General features: G+C 40.4%; 2 protein-coding genes across 3 annotated transcripts in view; both read right to left on the minus strand.

The window, feature by feature from the left end:
• The window catches only part of bsna (bassoon presynaptic cytomatrix protein a), a 192735-nt gene that overhangs the window by 158635 nt on the left and 13671 nt on the right, over nt 1–20429 (minus strand).
• Nucleotides 13223–16512, minus strand: LOC115361958 (tripartite motif-containing protein 16-like). Of its 2 annotated transcripts, XM_030055685.1 has the most exons (2): nt 16501–16512; nt 13223–14872 (listed from the first exon to the last, which is right to left on the minus strand). In XM_030055685.1, the coding sequence occupies exons 1-2, from the start codon at nt 16510–16512 to the stop codon at nt 13223–13225; spliced, it is 1662 nt and encodes a 553-aa protein (XP_029911545.1). The 2 variants fall into 2 exon arrangements, with proteins under 2 accessions (XP_029911545.1, XP_029911544.1); XM_030055684.1 differs by lacking the exon at nt 16501–16512 and having other exon boundaries at nt 13223–14893.

Raw genomic sequence — 20429 nt, forward strand, 5'->3', positions numbered from 1 at the left:
AGACTTTCATCACTAGACGTTACGCCATCTGCTTTACTGGAAGTGAATATCGCAAACACATCTATGCCTAACATCAACCTTTTCTTTAATTATTATAATGTTTTTCAGAAAGGATAAAAATATGGAAGATTTGCAGGAGATATTTAAACGGGAAGACAGATGGAAAGAACGGTAAAATAAAGAGGAATCCCAGGTAAAATGCTACAAAAGGTAGTTCAATAAAAATATCATGATTAGCAAAGATGTCAGCGGCTACACTGAGGAGAGAAATTACTTTTCTTTGTGGAATCATTTCCTCCAGCTGGACAATAAATGATGAATCAATAAAAATGAAAAAGCACTAATGAATAATGAATTGATGATGAAGCTGTGGTGTGATCGTAATAATTCACTGTAGGTTCTGATGTGCCGTGCAGTATTTTGTCCAACAGTGCATTATGAGGGGGGAAAGTTAAGACGATGCAAAAAATAGTTAAAAAAAAAAAATCAATATTAAATTGTTAAAACATCTCCGTTAAAAGTATATTTCATTCAAAATAACATAATAAAACTAACAATGTATTTGTTTTTGGCAGGAAAAGAAAATATCGACACTGACCAAAAAGCTAACACATTGAGCGCCCCCTGTTTCTGCACGATGAGGGGGGAGCGGTCATGCTGCCCAAGAAGAAATCCGGTTTCCAAAAATGAAAAGAAAGGAAAAAAAAGGAAAAAGAGGCGAGACGAAAGAAAGGGCGACAGTCGTCTTTTGTTCTTCCTCCACTCACAGCTGCTTATTTTCTTGTTGGTGTTTTTATACTTTGTCAAAAAATCAGCTGCTGTTTTCAGTCTTTTGGGATGATTATGTTAACTGATTTTATTTAAGTTGTACTTTTTAAGTCATTAGTGTTAAGAGAATCTTATAATTTAACAATAATTATTACATTTACACTGTAAAAGACGGCGTTTAGCACATTTCTTATAGAGGGTGTACTGTAGGTTTTGAACTACAAGACACAAGACAGAGGCAGAGTCGTGTGAAGCCAGGAGCTGTGCAGGGTGGGCGTGGCCTGTGGCGCTGGGGCCCGATGGGGGCCAAATTCCCTGGCAGGGCCCCTGATTGTGTGGGTTAGATTAGACAGCGGGGCGGGTTTGCTGTGAAACGCTGCAGCTGAAACCTGGAAACAGCTTGAGGAAAGGCGAGAGGCGGTGCAGCCATCAGCCGTCTGCGTGGTCGTCACGGCTACAGGTGTCTGACTCACAGTCATTATCCTCCGCCGTGCAGTCCGGGTCGCCGCCGTCGTGTCGTGTCTGTCATTACAGGAAGACGCTCTCCCTCTCTCTGTTTCCGGTGAACGGGCCGCTCCAGTCCTCCAGAGGCAAAGCGCCATTAGCGTGATAAATATATTACGCCATTAGCCAGAAATGAAAGAGGTGATTATTAGCAAAGCGTGATGAGTGTGGTTCCTGAACACTGCGTCATCACATCATCTGACCGCAGTCATTATGCTTTGAAACTTTTTCTGCTTTTCTGTTTGGGTCGAGTTACAGAGCAGCTACAGTCACAGGCCCTAACCCTTGGTGTTATCATTATTATTATTATCATTATTATTATTATTAACAAAGGGAGGTAAAGAAACTCACAGAATGCTTCCTGCTGGGTGCTGATGGCGAATTCGCAGAGAGGTGTGACTGTCTGCAGACTTGTTAATGTGAAAGCGACACACATTCACTGCTGCAAATCAATCTTTTTCTTATTTTTTCTTTTTTTTTTTTTTTTTTTTGATTCTCATATCGTGCTCATTGCACACATCCTGGCACTTTGATTCTGATTCCACCTGCTGCAATCTGTATAAATACTGATTTATTTTTCAGGGATTTAAAAATGAAACCATGATTCTGATATTCATTTATTTATTTATTTGCTAAACTATATGTATACTATATTTATTTATTTATTTATTCATTCATTTATTTATCAGTTTATTTATTTATTCATTTATTATTCATCTATATCTATTTATTTAATGTGTGGTGAACCGTACTAGTTTTTTAACTAGTACGGTTCATTGGTTTGCATTGGTTTTATTGTATTTTTTTTTTCTTTATGTTGTATTTATTTATCATGTCCACTGTCTTGATGAGTTGTATGTCCATGTATGTATGGAGGAGTGTTCTCTGTGCTGGCTGCACAACAAATTGCCCCATTGGGGATAATAAAGTTACCTTGACTTGACTTGACTTGAAACATTTTTTTTTTTATCTTTATTTTTATTTTTTTTTGCCTTCTACCTTTCTTGCAAGTGAACTTTGTTTGTTTGTTTATTCACCTATTTATCTACATATTTATATATCATTTGTTTATGTTTTATTGATTTTGGAGCAAAGTGTGACATATTCATTTACTCAAACATGTTCATAATACAGAGTATTCAGCACTGCTTACGATTAATAGATTTAGGCCTAATAACTGCCACACCTGCTAATGTTTTTATCTCATATTTTCATATTTCATTTATTTGACAGCCTTTCTGCCCTGCATCTCTCTTCATGCCTCCTGTTTCAGATCAAACCTCACCTGCTCTGCTGCTGAAGACATCAGATTTGTACATATTTACACCACTGCTACAGTTTGATATTTTTCCTCATATTATGATATTTTCTGTCCATACTCTACTTTTCTTTCGTCTGTCTGATCATAGTTTGTTGCTGCCATGACTCAGTTTCTCTTCAGTGATCATTAAAGTTTCCTCTTATCTCAACGACCTGAAGCCATGACCCGTCATTATTATTATAATTAGGATGTAGTGATTATTATCATTAGTGAGATTACCTTCATTTGTCTGTAAATGGATGCCAGTTTGGGATTCAAAATAGCCGCGTGAGTCATCCGTGTGTGTCTCTGTGTATAAATATAAATATATATATATATATATATATCTCGGTGTGTGTAGTGAATCAAATACCTCAAATGAAAGTTGCAGTGACGACATTAATGATACCTCGCGCGCGTGTGTGTGTGTGTGTGTGTGTGAGTGTGTGTGTGTGTGTGGCCGCTTACTGTGAGAAAGAGGTTTAATTAGGCATGATGAGGTGCTAAAATAGCTGGAATGTGAAATGGGCTGGAATGTTCTCGGTGTCAAACGTCCTCTGTCAGACACGTCTACTTTTCCCCCATCTTCTAATCTCTCTCTCTCTCTCTTTCTTTCTCTCTCTTTCCTTCTTTCCCTCTTTTCCCCGCACTTCCTCTCTATTTGCCACAACTGTCTCCCTCTGCGAGTCTCTCTTCCTCTCCATCTCACACTCTCACACCTTCTCTCTCTCTCTCTCTGTCTTTCTCCTACTCATTCACACATTATTTGAGAATTCACACGTATGTAAAAGAGACAGTTACAGAAGATGTTCGCTCGCTCAAAAATCTGGATCGATCAACCAAAAAAAAAAAAACACCGACGACCAAACTTCACAGAGCCAAACGAGCAGCACGATATTCGTTGACGGAGCGGTATTGATCTCCAAAAAGAGCTCTGAGTCTGAGATGCAGATCAAATGCGAGCCGGATGCGGAAACGAGCATCTGCAGCGGCTGCAACCAGAGCTTGTGGAATTGATTGACCTACATAGAAAAGAAAAGAATTAGAGGATTTGGAGGGAGTCGCCCAAGTTAGTCTTATTTTATAAGCATGCCTGCAGTGCTGTCTCTCTCTCTTTTCCTCTGTTTCTTCCTCCTCCGTTTAAATCACAATCTTTCTCTCTCTGTCATCTCTTTTCTTTTCAATTAAATTCAATTGTGGCTTGAAATACAAAAGAATTACTTATTGCCCAACGGGAAAAAACACTAAATAACAGATAATAACCAGATTCAGCAACAACAAATGGTTCAGTAACATCAGACAAACATGATCAATCAAATGAACAGACAAATTTATCCGTGAATTATACACTTTATCAGCTCCTCCTGTACAGTCTAATGCAGCTCAGGTCATTAAATTCTACCTTTTAACAAAGTTTATAACTTGTGTTGACATTGTGGAGAATGTGTCAATTTAATTCTATGTTTATGTTTATTACTGAGGCTGTAGTTTGCAGAGGTCTTGTACTGGAATACATTATATTGAGAGGTGTTTCTATTTTTTTGTCCTCCCTATTTATATACAATGGATGGGGACAGAATATTGGAAACAGCTGTCAGTAAAATGCAGTCCAGTACAACAGCAGCACTAACTATGAGCTCAATGCCAAACATAGAAGTGAATGAACACCTCTATTACTGTGACAACAAGAAAAGATGAGCATTATAGGCAGCAGGAAAGGAAACTTTATGGCACAACAGTTGTATTGGACTGGATTAGATTGTGCAGGTGGAGCTGATAAAGTGGACGCTGAGTGTATAATGCTGTGTGTGTGTGTTTTTCGTTAATGCCACTCCTGTCTATGAAAACATATTTGCAAAGGTGGCACCGTCTTCTTCTCAGACGGTGTGTTGTTTTTTGGTTATCTGAGGAAATGTTTTATCTTTCTCAATTTAAGAATATCGCCCTACAAGAGAGCAGTAGGCAGTGTTGCCGGCTCCACCTCTCTTTGGGAGGTGAGTTTGTTGGATCTGAGCAGACGGAGAGACGAGGGAGAGGAACAGATGAAACATGCAAAAAAAAAAAAAAAAAAAGAGCGTCAGGCACAGAAATGAAGGAAATGACTGCAAGAGGGAAGGTAAGTGACAGTGTGTAGCTTTACGTTATCATTTAAACTCCGATTTCCCCATAAACAGAATTTGAATTTTTATTTGCATGTCACATTTCATACACAAGTGCTTTACATAAGGAGACAGACGGAGAAATAAAGAATATGGCAACTAAAAAATAACTTAGGAGAAGAGAATAAAGAGCATTTTAGGTATAAAACTAGTCATTTCAGCTCCTCTGGAAGTTTGTTCCCTCTGTGTGCGGCAGAATAAACCAACGTCAACATGCTTTGTTTGGACAGATTTCTGCAGCACGCCACTCCCAGACAACTAGCATGATGCAAAACTGCCATGTGAACGGCCATTTTGGTGATGAAGGAACCAACACCCATACAACCAAAGTGACTTAAATCCCTTCTACCATCAACTCACACAGTAGCTGAACACCTTGAGTCTGTCTGCACACTTTATACTTTTTATTTGTCCCTAACTCAGTGTGTGGAGGAGCAACTGCTTTGCATAAAAGTGGAAAATGGAAGTGGACACTGAGTGTACCGAGGTTATTTTAGTTAACTAAAAAGTAAAGGTAGGTGTGAAAAAAAACCCTTTACCCATTCTGAACTTCTGCAATTTTGTCCCGGACAAACACCGCCCAATATTATAATAAAAAAATCAACAAAAACTAAACATTTTGAACATTTTGAGCAAACCCAGTCTGGAAACGAACTGAAACTAGACTGAACTCAAAAGTAAAAAAGTTAAGATAAAAACTAATGAAAAATACAGAAGTGAACCTTCTGTTCTCAGCAACGTGCAGCGATACTGCCACTGTGGTTGTCTGTCTGTCTGTCTTCCTGTCTGTCTTTCAGTCTGTCTGTCTGTCTGTCTGTCTGTCCAGGGTGTGACAGAGGGTTAAGATGGATGCTGGATGGAGGACCAGAGGGAGGTCAGGTGGATGGATAGATGGATGGATGGATGGATGGATGTTGTTATGGATGGGTTTCTTCCTGGGTTGGGTTCAGGGGCAGAGGGCGATCTGTAACTCACAGATGTCACTAAATCAATACGTGGAGGTAATCTGCATTCTCTCCCAAACTGCGACTGCTCACCGCCTGATCATATTCACTTCACCGCACAGCTGCTTCTACTCTGATCTGTTCATTTTATTATGTAGAATATGTTTAACTGTGTTTTCTGTTTATGAGTTTAAGTTATATTTCCCCTGTTGAATCCTGTTACTTGTGTGTATTGGCTCTTTCTTCTTATGGGCATCAGTGAAGTTTCATCCCTGAGTCTCTTGGGCGCGCCACCTGTTTCTACGGCCAATCAGCTCACAGCAAAGTCGGCCAGCAAGTCATTTCACAGCGACAGGACAAAGACGGAGTCGATGTGAAAAAGTGACAAAAGAGGAGAGATTTTAATTTTAAATATCTAAATTTTAAAAAGAACTAAATGGATGACAAACAAATTGTGCTTTGCTATAGTGTTCTGGATGGTTGACAGGGTGTTGCTAGGAGGTTGCTATAGTGCTCTGGATGGTTGCTATAGTGTTGTGGATGGTTGCTAGGTGGTTGCTATAGTGTTGTGGATGGTTGCTAGGTGGTTGCTATAGTGTTATGGAGGGTTGTTAGGGTGCTGCAGCGTGGCAGCTCACTGGCTTTTCTGGCTTAGATATAATTTCTATTTTATAATTGTATTCGATTTTTATTATTGATTTTGTTTTCAGCCTCAGTTTTTATAGCTAAGTTAGTTTTTACTTGTTTTATTTTGTTCCAATGTCTTCATTGCTTTAATTTTAGTAAAGTTTTAAAGTTTGCTTGTTTATCTTATTCATTTTTTTAATTTTATAAATTTTTTAAGTGAGTAAATGAGTGTTTCAGACATTTCAAAAAGCCATATAAAGTTTTTCATTTCAATATTCAATGCATCTCTATCAGTCAATAATTGAAAAATAACTATAATTTAATCTGCAGAAATTGACTGATTGATTGATTGTGTGATTGACTGACTGACTACTTTGTTCCCATAAATCACTGTGTCTGATGTGTAAGTTCTTTTAAATAGTAAGATATAGATTTGGAGTAAAGCTTATTGTGTGTATAATTTTTGAGGAAAATAAAGTAAAAACTGTGACTGTGTCTTGTTCTACAGATCCGCCGAGGGCTTTTGAAACCTGATAACTTCAACAGCGAGGTTTGCTGTTAGGAGACAATTTGGCGAACAAAAGCGAGGGATCTCATTTTGCAAGAAAAGACTAAAGGCAAAAAAAAGTAAAGAAAAAAAAGAGCGTACACTATGTGGCCTGTTGAGTCTGTTCTCGAGTTTTTATTGCTGGAGTCAGTGTTTTCACGCAGAGGCATAAAACCCCATGATCAAAGCTGACAGCTCTTACGCCTCAGACTAACCTTTTGATGTAAAATTCATAAGATAGGGGATTCAAGCAAAAAAAAAAAAAAAACTTTATTTACTCCTTTAACAGTTTGAACTAAAAAGTGTCCCCTACAAATGAAATATCTCTAAAATAATGCTGGAAAATCAATCTTCTTCTTATCTAATCTCTAACGAACACCACCAAACATCATGAGTTCTTAGTTTTAGTGCAAATCCACTGTAGTGACTGTTGTGTTCCTGTGTTTCTGTTGTTGTTTGTTCCCATGAAATATGGAAATGAATAAATTACCAGCGAGACAAAAATGTCAACATTAATCTGCAGTCACAGGAAAACTCAGCAGACACAGATTGTGTGTAAATGAGTTTTACCGAATTCAATAAAGACATTATGACGTGTGCAGACACTCTCTCACTCACTCACTCACACCTACACACACACACACACACACACACACTCACACAAATAGATTCTGTGTCAGGCAGGTGCTAAGATTGGAGAAGATGGAGCAGGAAGAGAGAAGTTGAAACTGCAGATTTCTGCGGAAACTAATTAATCTGACACACACACAGACACAAACACACACACACACAGATACACAGTTCTATTAGCAGCTCTGTGTGCACGCTGGGTCTAAAATTAGTAAGCAGTCTGTTGAACAACAAACAGGCTACAGGGGAGCGGAGACGTGCTGCCAGCAGGCGCAGAGACAGCTGAGATGGACAACGGCACAAACCGGAAGCCAACAAACAAACCTTCAGAAACTTCTCTTAATTACAGCAGTTATGCTCTAATCTAGACATTTATGACAGAAGGAATCCTGCGCCGGATTACCTGCAGAGGGTAATCTGGGATGTGGCTGAGAACAGATGAGAGATGCAGACGTCAGAAAGGGTTAAAGTCAGGTGAGCTGTCCTATCAGAGGCGGGAAAAGGTACAAGAACTTAGCCGGCCAATCACAGCTCTTGTGGGTGTGTCTTGCAGAAAAGAAAGAGCTTACCCGGTCTACTGCTATCCACACTATGTGAGACGTCAAACTGAGTATGTAGTGTGTTCCAACTGCATAGTTTCTGGATTTTGTGGACGCAAGAAATGCCCGGATGTAAGCTGGATTTTCAAGATTTTTTGTGGATGCAGCATGAGCCTACTGGTTATACTCAACTTCCCAGAATGCATTGCATCAACTGAAACTGTGCGATGGCGGGCGGTTGTGACGCCGACCAGCAGCAGCGCCCCTACAGATGTGTGATTTCTTAACGCTGTCAGTGCTGTGATGCTGTGACCTGAAGTGTATGTTTCTCTGCTCACATCACATGAATACACTGGCAGCCAGCAAACGTATTGAAACAACATATAATATTATTGTGTCAACTTTGCCAGAAATCAGCTGAAAAAGACGCTGTACATCCTGCCTTCAAAGCAAAAGCACCACACTCGGTTATGATGTGTTCGTCACGTCATTTGTGGATAACGCTTTTATTTTGTAAACTACAGGATGCGTTCTTATTTTGAAGGAAGGAGGTGATGCGTTTTTCTAGTTTAGCCACCAGGGCTGAAGATCAAACTTCATCGACAGGAAATCGACAAAGAGAAAGACACCAGGGTCCCGCCCACACTGTTTGATTGACAGGTGACACTGTGTATACATTTGACATCAGTCTCAAAACTTGTATTGCCTGTTCATAAACACAAAAATCAAAAAACACACAAAAAATGTTGCCCTTGAAATTTACCTTGAATTCAATTCAAACTACATAGAACACAGAAAAATACAGAAAAAAGCATAAAATACATAAAATAAATCGCTTCTCGTCGTGACTGATGAATCTCTTTCAACAATCTTAATACACACTCTAGTAACTCTAGTCCAGACTCCAGTAACTCTCTTTTTCTCTCTCTCACACAAACAAACACACACACCTTCCCACTCTTTATCACACACCCTCCCCCTATCGTTTCTTCCCTAAGTTGAGGCCATATTAATTCATTTCTATTTCACCTGACATCGTCTAAATGCTGTTGGTTCGCTCTTCCACACACCGTGTTTACACCTCGTCTTTGTTCTGCTGTGATTCAGATTCGGGTTTCCCCTGCAGCGGCGTCGCACCTTGTAATATTGATTTTCTGCAGTTGTTTTGCCGATTGCTCTGAGGCGAGATGTTTTTATAATCCCCGCTTCTCACCTGCACAGATAACAGTTTGCATTTCTCCATTCTGTTTTTTTTTTTTTTTTCATTATTAGCATTTTCATTTTCATCAGCCTCTTCCTCTGTGTTACCGAGTTAACTTCGACTAAACTGAGAAAGTTGAGCAGAAGCAGTGGGAAAATCTTTCTGCACCAAAACACCACAAGTGATTAAACATGCAGAACAAAGCCCGCAGGCGCTGGGAAGATTGTATAATTATCATGCGTACAAGCTGACACCCACTTCATACTGGATTTAAGCTCTTTGAATTGTTAATAATCATTTACTATAGCTTCATCTCTCATTTCAGTTTAATTGCCTTAAAGTGCAGCTCAATAGGTACAGTACAGAACCAACACAGTCAGGGTTAGAGTGTCCATTCGTACAAGGCCGTGCACAATAATGATAATAATTTAAACAAATGCATAGACTAATGGTACTGTAAGGCGCTATGGGTTGACCTTAATTTCACTAATGGCTTAAGAAGTCACCTTTTTCATGTTTTTTTTTTTTTTTTTTTGCAGATGCTCACATTTCAACATGCTGCACTAACAGCTGGACTGAGTGAGCTTTCGTTTTATCAATGAGTCAGGTTTGAAAGATAGCCACAGGCCGCCTTGCTAATGTATTTTCCATCTCTGCACAAAACAATATTGACGCGGAGGCCGATGACAGGTGAATCGAAAGTTTAGTGGAGTCGGGCGGCGGCGCTGGAAACGCTCGATTGTGGATTGATAGTGGAGATGAGGACCAGTTATGAGACATTTCTCAAAAGCAGATCTGGAGGCAAAGAAGTGCAGTTTTTCTCTCTGAGTGACATGTAAAGAAACTGAAGCCCAGAGGAGGAAACTAATGCCATGAAGCTTTGTGCTCGAGCCCTGTAAGTTATCTAGATTCACTATTTAGAGATCAAACTACACTGCCTCCCTTGCTTTTCTATGACATAGTATAGGCTCTACTTGCCCTGGCTCCACTTTACATTGGATTTCATTTTCCATTGGTTGCCGGTGGACGTGTTGGCTAGTTTTTCCATTAGAGCCCCCACAAGTGTTTTGTCTTTAAAAATCCACAAGACCAACTTGAAACGAAATGGCTGCCTTGCGTGAAAAATATTAGTGTAACTGAGAGATCTGCTAAAAAAAAGTCATCTTTCACATGGATAGATTATCAACTCTGACACAAGTTTTGTGAGTCTCGCTTGTTGTGTTTTGCTACCAGCGGGGCTTCTGTGTTAAATTTTTGATACCACCTCCGTTCAGGCTTCCAGATGAGCTGATCCGATACTACACGGTGAGGTGAAAACAGGTGAATTTTTAGATTCTTCTCTGACCAATCAACGCTCTGCGGTGTTTTCACCTCACCTTATAGTAGCTCAGCTCGCTTGGAAGCTCAATGAAGGTGGTTCCAAAAATAGTGTCCGATATCCAGATACTATCTGAAACTTTTGCCCGATGGAGAACCAAACCTTCAAGGATGAATGATCAAAGAGGTAATGGATATTTTTATATTATTATTATATTTTGACAAGGGTTCCTTCTTTGCCTTTTTTTGCCAGCACTCTGAGAGCTTCGTAACTTGCTAACTGAAAACTCTAAATGTGTAAATGACGGTCTCTGGATCAGGACGAGGCTGAGCACAGGCTTGCTGTTCAATCGCTGGCACCACAAGTTGGGTGTGATTTGGGGACCGGTGGGTGGTGGAGGGTATTTGGCATCTGTCAAATTCTCAAGCAAGTTTGGATTTAAAACCACCCCAGGTTTGCATTGTTATTGCAGGCACTAGATTTAGGTAAGCTTCATCTAATTTAATAAGTTATTAAGACTTTTGCCAAATGTCCAGAAGGATTGATGCTGATTTCTAGCAAAAATAAGTCTGTACTTCCTGTCGTGCAAATGCTCTCTAGAGTAATCATCAGCTCCTTTTCTTTTCCCAGCTGAATTTCATTGACAGAGACAACCGCTGTGCAAATTTCATTGGCTGATGAAGACCAGTTTATGTGCAATTCAGCGAGGTTCAACTTATCTGTTGGGCAGGGATGCAGTATTTTTATAGACTTCACTTTATCAGCCCATGTTGTCCATTAAAACATCGCTCTCGGTGATGAGTCTCCAAAATATTTCACGGGCTCGGCCAACCGAGAAGAATCACAGAGGATAAATCATTTTAAAGAAATATTTTCTCGCACTTCCAGGACAGTCGCCAAAGTTGGCAATCTGTAACACTTAAAAACAACCTCTGGTAAAAATGACAGCATGATTTTTAGGTCCATAATTCAGATATAAACCACTGCGGCGAGAGTCTTTTAACACAATTCCCAGGTGTCTTGTTGTGAAGATTGACGAACTCATAAATGAACAGCAGATGCAAATACATCGTGTGGGTGTTCAATATCCCTCATCCATATTCATAAGTGCGGCAACACTCGGGTTTTATCCTTTTAAGGTGCTAAACTGTCAACAGCAGCACACATCACACACACACACACACACACACACACACAGAAACATCAAATGAAAAGGGGGATCATTGAAGGGGTTTCATTCCAAGATGCTGCATATCCATTAAGAGAGAAAAATGATACCTGGAGTAGAGCTGTAGATATTTCTAAACCACTGATGATTCCAGCTCACAAACATAACTATTTTGCAAGCAGACGTCTTGAGGTGACTCATTTCCTCTGTCGTAACCCGTGATGTGCTGCCCCTTGATACACACAGAGAGTGTGCAAAAGTTTTGCCCGTTTATGTACATTTTACTTTGGAATGAAACTCCTGATTTTGGAGATAATTATCAAATCTGAGAGAGAATTCACACATGCAGTGTCCAATAACACCCTGTTTTTTGTTGTTTCGGCTTCGTAGTCCAATAGATTTTTTCACTGCAAAAATCACACAATGACTATGTGATTAAAGTGCGGCTTGGCTGCCTACATCTGAGAAGATTTTCAGCCGCATCAAATGAGCAGTGAAAGAACTACAGCTTTTTTTTTTTTTTTTTCCTCACAGTATGTGCTGGGAAATGCATTTGGGCAGATTAAAATCATACTCAAGACTTGAAAAGTTATGCAGACATTTGTAGATATTTATTATTTATAGCCTATATGCATCACCAGATACTTGATAATCATCGGTTGTCAGGTTTTCTCTTGCAGACTTTTTTTTTTTTCTTGGATTTTAATTCCTCTCTAAACAAGAGTCTCAGTTTTCCAGCCGGGCTTGAATCATCATGCTGTGCGTCAAGATCCACATGAATAATTTTTATCGCTCTGTGCGCCTCTAATGCAGGACAGCTGCAGGATAAATGTATAAAGCACATACACTGTACAGCTACACACAGCATGAAATGAACAAGACCAAATACTAGATCATGACAGAAATATGATAAAGCTGCTTTTTTTTTTTTTTTTTTTTAAAAAAAAGACCACACACCATATCTGTGAGGCAATCAGGGCAAAGCATATTCCACACATCACAAACTGCAAATCGCAGGACACAAAGGTCATAAATCAACAGATGTAACACTGTGAAAATCCATGTCTCCTAAATGCCACGAATCCTGAATCAGATACATCGAACGTAATCTCTATAATCCTTCTTCTTAGCCTGATAATTGGTGTCACTCTCCTAGCTAAGTCTGCTAAATATTATCTGATGCAAAAGGCATCAGGGCGTAATAAGATATGGAAGCTGGCAATGCTTATTAGATTACCGGCACAGAAAGTACATTGATTAACTATGGTAATGATGGAAGATGCTAAATTCAAGTATTAATCTGTAATTCCAGACACAAAAAGGTGGTCATAATCCAACACAGAATGACAGGGTGAGCCTAGAGAAATTTTATTATCATGAAATTATTACACAGAACTTTTGGTGCAAGGGTAAAACCCCTCATACTTGTTTATTATTATTATTATTTTTATTATTATTTCAATACATTTAACTTTATTTTAATGCATGTAACTCTCTGCATGTTCGTTCACTCCTGTCTACTTGAGCTCACAAAACTCTGCAGTGGGTCCGTTATCGTAAAGCCCAAGTCCAGCATGGAGAGGCTGAGTGAACGTGGTCTGGACTCTGTGGAGGAGAGTCATGGTTTCAGAGACGCTGTAGAAGGACAGAATACCTGCTCTGTGATCCAGGTACACTCCCACTCTGGAGGACACAGGGAGCGGGATTTTAGTTTCGATATTGTTGTGTCTGAAGTAAAAGTTCATGTTGTAACAAATCAATGACCAAGATTTGTCATTGTATCCAAATCCACATTCAACCCCGCCCCCTGTTCTGCTGATATCCTGATATGAGACTGCTACAAAAACTGTCTGCTTCTGCTTCACCTCCCAGTAACAACGTCCAGTCAGACTCTCTCTGCTCAGGACCTGCTTCCATTCAGTAAATCTGTCTGGGTGACTGGGATATGACTGTTTTTCTGCCATTAATGTTGCTTTTCTGTTCTCCTCAGATAATGACAGCCATGTGTGTGCTGTGTTTGGATCCAGTGTGATGTGACATGAATATTGTAAGAACTCAGCTCTGGTCTTGGGCTCTGGTTGTGGCAGTAGAACATCCACTCCAGTCACTGTCAGTGAGATCTTGGACCATTCCTCACTAAGAAGCTCCTGTAGTTTGTCTCTCAGCTCTGACACAGCTGCAGTCACATCCTCAAAGTAGCTCAGAGAACGGATGTTGGCGCTGGGTGAGTGTGTAGATTCACTGAGACATGAGAGCGAGGGGTAATTCTGTAGAAAATGGATGTGATCCTGTGTGTGTGAGAGCTGCTCCAGCTCAGTGTCTTTCCTCCTCAGCTCAGCGATCTCCTGCTTCAGCTTCTCCTGAACTTCTTCAGCCCGACTCACTTCCTCTTCCTGCTGGGATCTGATCTGCTGCTTTACATCAGACCTTCTTTTCTCAACCAGACGGATCAGCTCAGTGAAGATCTTCTCACTGTCCTCCACTGCTTTATCAGCAGAGCGATTGATGGCCTCCACCTCCTGCTGAAGCACCTTCACGTCTTTCTCTGTGTCCTGGATTCTCTGCTGGATTTTTTGCTGACTCAGCCCGAGCTCTTCCTGCTTCTCGGTCCTTTCTGCTGCAGCTGAGACGTTGTCATGGCCTTTATGTTCATCCATGGAGCAGAGATAACAGATACACTGCTGATCAGTGCGGCAGAAAATCTTCATCACCTCATCGTGACAAGAGCAGATGTTCTCCTGAAGCTTCACAGTGGCTTCCACCAGCTTGTGTTTCTTTAATGGAGCGATATCGTAGTGAGGCTGGAGGTGCTGCTCACAGTAAGAGGCCAGACACACCAGACAGGACTTGAGGGCTTTCAATTTCCTCCCTGAGCAGAAATCACAGGCCACATCTCCAGGTCCAGCATAGCAGAGATCAGGAGGAGCAGCTTGGAGTCCCATCTTCTTCATTTCCTCCACTATGTCTGCTAACATGGTGTTTTTCACCAGGACAGGCCTCGGTGTGAAGGTTTGTCTGCACTGCGGGCAGCTGTAGATTTCCTTGTGCTCCTCTCCATCCCAGGAGTCTTTAATACAGTTCATGCAGTAGCTGTGTCCACAGGGAATAGTCACCGGATCCTTCAGCAGGTCCAGACAGATGGAACAGCAAAACTTTGCAGAGTCCGGCTGAATTCCTCGCTGAGCCATTTCCCCTCTCAGTCACAGTGAACGTCTGCTAGTTTCACTTTCTATCAACAGATAAGAGTTGTGCTCCGATCCAAAGCGAACAGCAGCTTTTCCTCACAGTCACTCGCTGATCTGCTGTAAACGGGCTTGTGGGCTCTTGTCCTTTACACTGTGTTGTTTCCACTCGTCTTTAAACTGTCAGATCTGAGAAGCAGGAAATATCTGGGCAGAATAGAACTCGTAATGTCTGAGATCAGACAGAAGCGGGAGGGGTTCAGCTGCTGATTCACTCCAGGAAGAGGAGCGCTCTTAAAGAGGCAGTGTGTGTTTAGCTCTTATGTACAACATGAAGTTTATGATCAAAAAAAAATGAACTGTTCCATCTCATTTTCATCTTCAACCAGTAGCTAATATGATCTCCAGTTATATTATGACCCTCCTGTCAGTGACAACTCAGTCAACACAACAGATCCAGTCTGAAAAATGTAGATCTGGTTTACTGCACAGTGTTTCCTCTGCAAAATAACAAAAAATCTTTTGTAAGGCACTGAAAGTTCCAAAAAAAAAAAAAAACATCTAGAATGATATAAAGAGACTTATGGAAGTGAAACAAAACTCCATTCATGCTGCAACATTCCTTTAACCCCTTCAGCTCCTACTTCCTCCTACAACTGCCTTGTAAAAATCTATTGCACGTCTGTCCATCCTGGGGAGGGATCCCTCCTCTGTTGCTCCCCTGAGGTTTCTTCCTATTTTTCTCCCTGTTAAAGGTTTTTTTTTAGGGAGTTGTTCCTCATCCGATGTGAGGGTCTAAGGACAGAGGATGTTGTATTTCCTGTAAAGCCCTTCGAGACAAATTTGTAATTTATGATTCTGGGCTATATAAATGAATAAAATTGAACTGAATTGAATTGAATGTCACATATATACCCTGTCTTGGGCAAGCTACTTGGAAAATGTAGTGAGCTGAGCTGTACACTGTTACTGTTACTGTACATTACATGAAGCTTCACTCCACTGAAGCTCCCACCAGAGAAATGCAGCGAGCTGAGCTACAATAAAACGACTAAATGTAGCTCAACTACATCAAAGCTACTTTTTTTTAAACATCAAATCAGCTTCATTCCAAGTCATTGCTATCTGAGTGATCAATAAAACTGTCAACTGTCAAAAAAAAATGTTGAGTTCAATAGTTGATGAAGCTGTGCTCTCTCTGCTTTTACTGCTACAAACCACGGCAACAAAAACACACAACATGCCTCACATAATAACAAAAAGCAGGTGGTGTGTACATGCTAATGTGGGGGAAGTGTGTATATATGTTAGTGTGTTTGTGTGTGTGTGTATGTCTGCCCAAGACAGTATATACCCCCCTACATTTGTCACTGTAAAGATAGTGCAGACTATTTAAGTAAGAAACAGGGTTTGGAAAGAGATTGGACGAGGAGATTGGCCGTAACTCATCTGTATATAAATAATGAGGCACATGAAGGTCCCAGTATCTCCCAATACAAAGGTCAACTATATGTGTGTTGAAATCAGTGAAAATAATACATCAGTGTGTTCAAAGTAATGAGACGTCCTGTCAGCAAGTCCAGTAATTATGAAATGAAACTGCTATGTCCAACAATACCCTTCATTAATCACACCAAGTGGATTTACAAAAATCTCTCCACAATTACCAACCAAATACCAACAACTGGCCAAAAAAAGGAAATGTATGAATTATTACAAACAATAGATGGAAAATCAAATGCATGCACTCAAAAGTTTACCATTTACCTATTTAGCTTTTTTTTAATGCCTATATTAAACAGATTATGTCTTATATTAAACAGCTGAGATGGAAATAATTTGATTAGGTTTAATTTACCGACCCCAAATATGTGTGTTGGACCTGCAGGATCTAAACTGCTGCTCATTTGTTTCATTTCTGTGAACTCTTACCACACCGTTGACAATTTTGATTCCATCTGAGTGTAGGATGATGGGAAAATATGGATTTTTTTTAAGTTGATGTGAACATGGACTCACAGATTCAATGAAAATATGCATGTGTATCTAAGATTGTATTGTAAGACTGTATAAGACTGTATGTTTCATGGCAATTTGTGTGATCTGAAGGCCTGGAATGTATTTTATATGTGTGATGAAACCATTCATCAGTTTCAGCACCAACACAACATCGTGTCCTGCCATAGCAACACACTGGATTTCAAACTGGCCCTTAAATTTCAATAAATTCCCCCAAATTCTGGTTTCATAACAGAAGAAAAATGGGAATGGCGTCCACAATCACAGGTGAAGAAAACACAGTTCAGTTCTGAGCTCAAAGTGTCGATCAAAGCTGGTTTCATTTCATCCCAGACACAGTAAAATGTCATAAATGACTTTTGAATGCAGGTATTTCTCCCTCCTGTCACTTTGTCTTTTCTACTGTTCATGGAGGGCATTACAGCACTTCTTTGTGTTTTAGCAGCTAAACCAGTCAAGACATACTGTCCTGTTATTGTCAGATTCTCTTCAGCTGGTTGACAGACTTTCTGGAATAAGAACAGAAGAAACACTGTTGATTCTTGGAAATATTTTTTATTCATTTTCATGAACACACTTGGTTGACATACCTAATCACTAAAGTCTCATAACAGATGTTGCTATTAGTGATGAGCAAGTAAACCACTACCTGTATCTGTATCTGTTTAACCATCTATATTATCCATATCCGGGATATTCAGGATGGGCGGGCTGAAACCTGAAGTAGGTGGTGCTTAACCAGGAAATGGGCAGAGTTTGACCGGAAATGGGTGGGGCTTCACCAGTATGTTATTTTAAGCCTGAAATTGATATGGGTAGATCAGAAGTTGCTATATTTATTGTTTATTGGAAAACTATTTACAGAACAGCCTCAGAATTGAGCTTCAGATCAATTATTTTTTATCACAACAGTAAATTAACTATTTACAGAACAAGTTTTTTATAAACACAGAACATTAATATTCTTAAGTGCAACAATGAATACAACACATGCAGTAGGCAATTATGAAGTACTAGAGAGAGAGTATATAGATAGATAGATAGATAGATAGATAGATAGATAGATAGATAGCTTAATTTGTAATATTTATACCTACTATATTTATTTTTTATGAACTACAGTGAGAAAGTGTCAGACTCTCAGTGTGTGCAGCCAAAATAAAATACAAATAATAAAGTACTTTGTGTGTTCAGCTAATGTGTGTGTGTAAGTGGTGTGTTAAGACTGTGACTCTGCACCGCGTCCAGTACGAGCAAAGTTTTCCAACTGACTTTATGGGCTCTATTTTCCCGGCGCAGCGCAGGGTGGCGCAGTGAGGCGCACCCCGCATAGAGCTATTTTGGACCAGCGCAACCCGAGGGGCGCACAGTTTTGTATTTTCAAAGACCGACGTGCGCCGAGATGGGAGTGGCGGCGCAGCAGGGGGAGGTGTCGACAGATTCAGCTTGGCGCAGTGACATTTTCGTGTCAAAATGCTTCGCCAAGGTGCGCCCAAAGCTCGCCAACTGAAACCAGGTCTACTTTCGGCGCAAGGCGCAGCGGGGCTGGCACAGTGGAATTGTGGCTGACAGGCGGGCAGTGCGCACACGTCACCACAACCTCACAGATTGTCAGGCACAGTAACAATGCAATAAATACCCACAAAAACCACTATTCAATGCTATAATCTCAATCAGCACATAAATGTATCTCCATATCGACTGTCCCGTCACAACTGATGTCAGATCAAAGGAGATTGGCACCGTTTGGCAGCGTAATGGAAACCGAACTTGATCACCTGTCAGTCAAACAATGTGTCCAGTACGGTGATGTATTTTGTCCAGTCATGGTGTCTGGCGCTGCTCGTGTTTACTACCCAGTTCTTCTTCCATATTAAATATTCCACACTGGGTTTCCGCTATCCGGTAATCACCGGACTATGACTGGTAAAATCTGCCAAAGTCCAGTAATTTTTAAATGTCCGGTGAAAATATTCCCTCTAAGCACAATTTGAATTTTATTAAAACAGTCAATTTTCACGTAATTTTATTTATTTATTTATTTTATTTTTTTAAATAGCCTGCGTGATCCCTGTCTCCAGTGTACCAGAGAGGGAGAGAGAGAGAGGTTTTCCTCTGCAGAACCGGATCAAAACAGCGCAGCGAAGTTGCCTGGGGGAGAACAAGGTCACAAGACTGATGCGCATTGCAAGTAGCGAAGAGACACTTGCGACTTTTGATTTTAATTCAGCTGCTGAATTAAGTTTTTATTGCATCTATTTGATTTCAAGTTGGCAACACACCTTGTTATTAAAATGGTATGAGCCAGTTTTTTTGTTTACAAATTGTAGTTGCAATTGTTTGCAATTGTATGCAATGTTCATGTTAAAAGAGCACAAGCTTGTGCAATATTTATTTTAGAAGTTACGCACGTGAGTCAATTGACAGCACTCATTTTATTTGATATAGCCTACTTTTCAATAAAAGGATTACGCTATAAATTGACATGCCTTGATATCATTCTTACATAGTCTGCATATAATTTTAAGCTCAATAAATTCAGATAATATTTGACTGGAATTTCAAACATTTGTCCGGTAAATTGAAAACCTGCCGGTCACGTTGTCCGGTGCAAATTTTTTCTAACGGAAATCCTGATTCCACACATATCAAAAATGTAAAATGCATCAGTTCCGTGCCAGACACTGGGCGTTTAGAACAGTGAATGTAAAAGCTTTCATGAACCGGATTTTGTTTTAATCTCTAGTGTGTTGTTGCATCAGTAAGTGATGGAGTCGAACGTTGCAAAACAAACATGTATTTATATGAATATGGCGAGGATTATCCTTTGAGGTAAAAACATTCATTAAAAATGGGGGCTTCACAGTTAAATTTATATTTGCTCGTAAAAATCAATAACTTTAACAGACGGTGACAGAACTTGAAAAGGAGAGATGCGAGGCAGGTAGGTAATGGAAAGACAGGGGACTGACGAAGACGAATGTGAGGATAGATGCATGGATGGATGGATGGGTGGTTAGATGGATGGCAGGTAGCTCCAGCAACGTTCCAGCAGCCAAGACTGGCCTCATTGTCCTGAGTGAGTGATGCTGCTGCTCTCTTCTTCCATGTCAATTGTGTAAACGTTCATTACGCCTTCACGCAGCGCATTTTAAAGGCAAGGACAGGGGCTCATTTGATTGGTTTAAAGTGAATCGGCTGTGTCAAACTCACTCCACGCCTTCTCTCCTCCCTTGCGCCGGTAGGAGGAACGGCGCAGTCGTTGCGCCATGGCGCACGGCGTGCCAAAATTGCAAAATCCACTTGGCCACACCCGCCTCGCCACTTGGCCACTTGGCCAAAATCCACTTGGCCACACCCGCCTCGCCTGGTCTGCGAAAATAGAGCCCTATATCATAAACCAGCCGGTAAGAGCAGATGGTTAAAAAAAAAAAAACGGTGTGTCAGCAGTGAGAGACGCGACGCAAGTCGCATTCAGCCTGTCTGCTCAAAAGCAGCGCGTCTGTTAACAACCAAGTTAAGC

This window comes from Myripristis murdjan, chromosome 7, assembly GCF_902150065.1.
Source record: "Myripristis murdjan chromosome 7, fMyrMur1.1, whole genome shotgun sequence".
Lineage (NCBI taxonomy): Eukaryota > Metazoa > Chordata > Actinopteri > Holocentriformes > Holocentridae > Myripristis > Myripristis murdjan.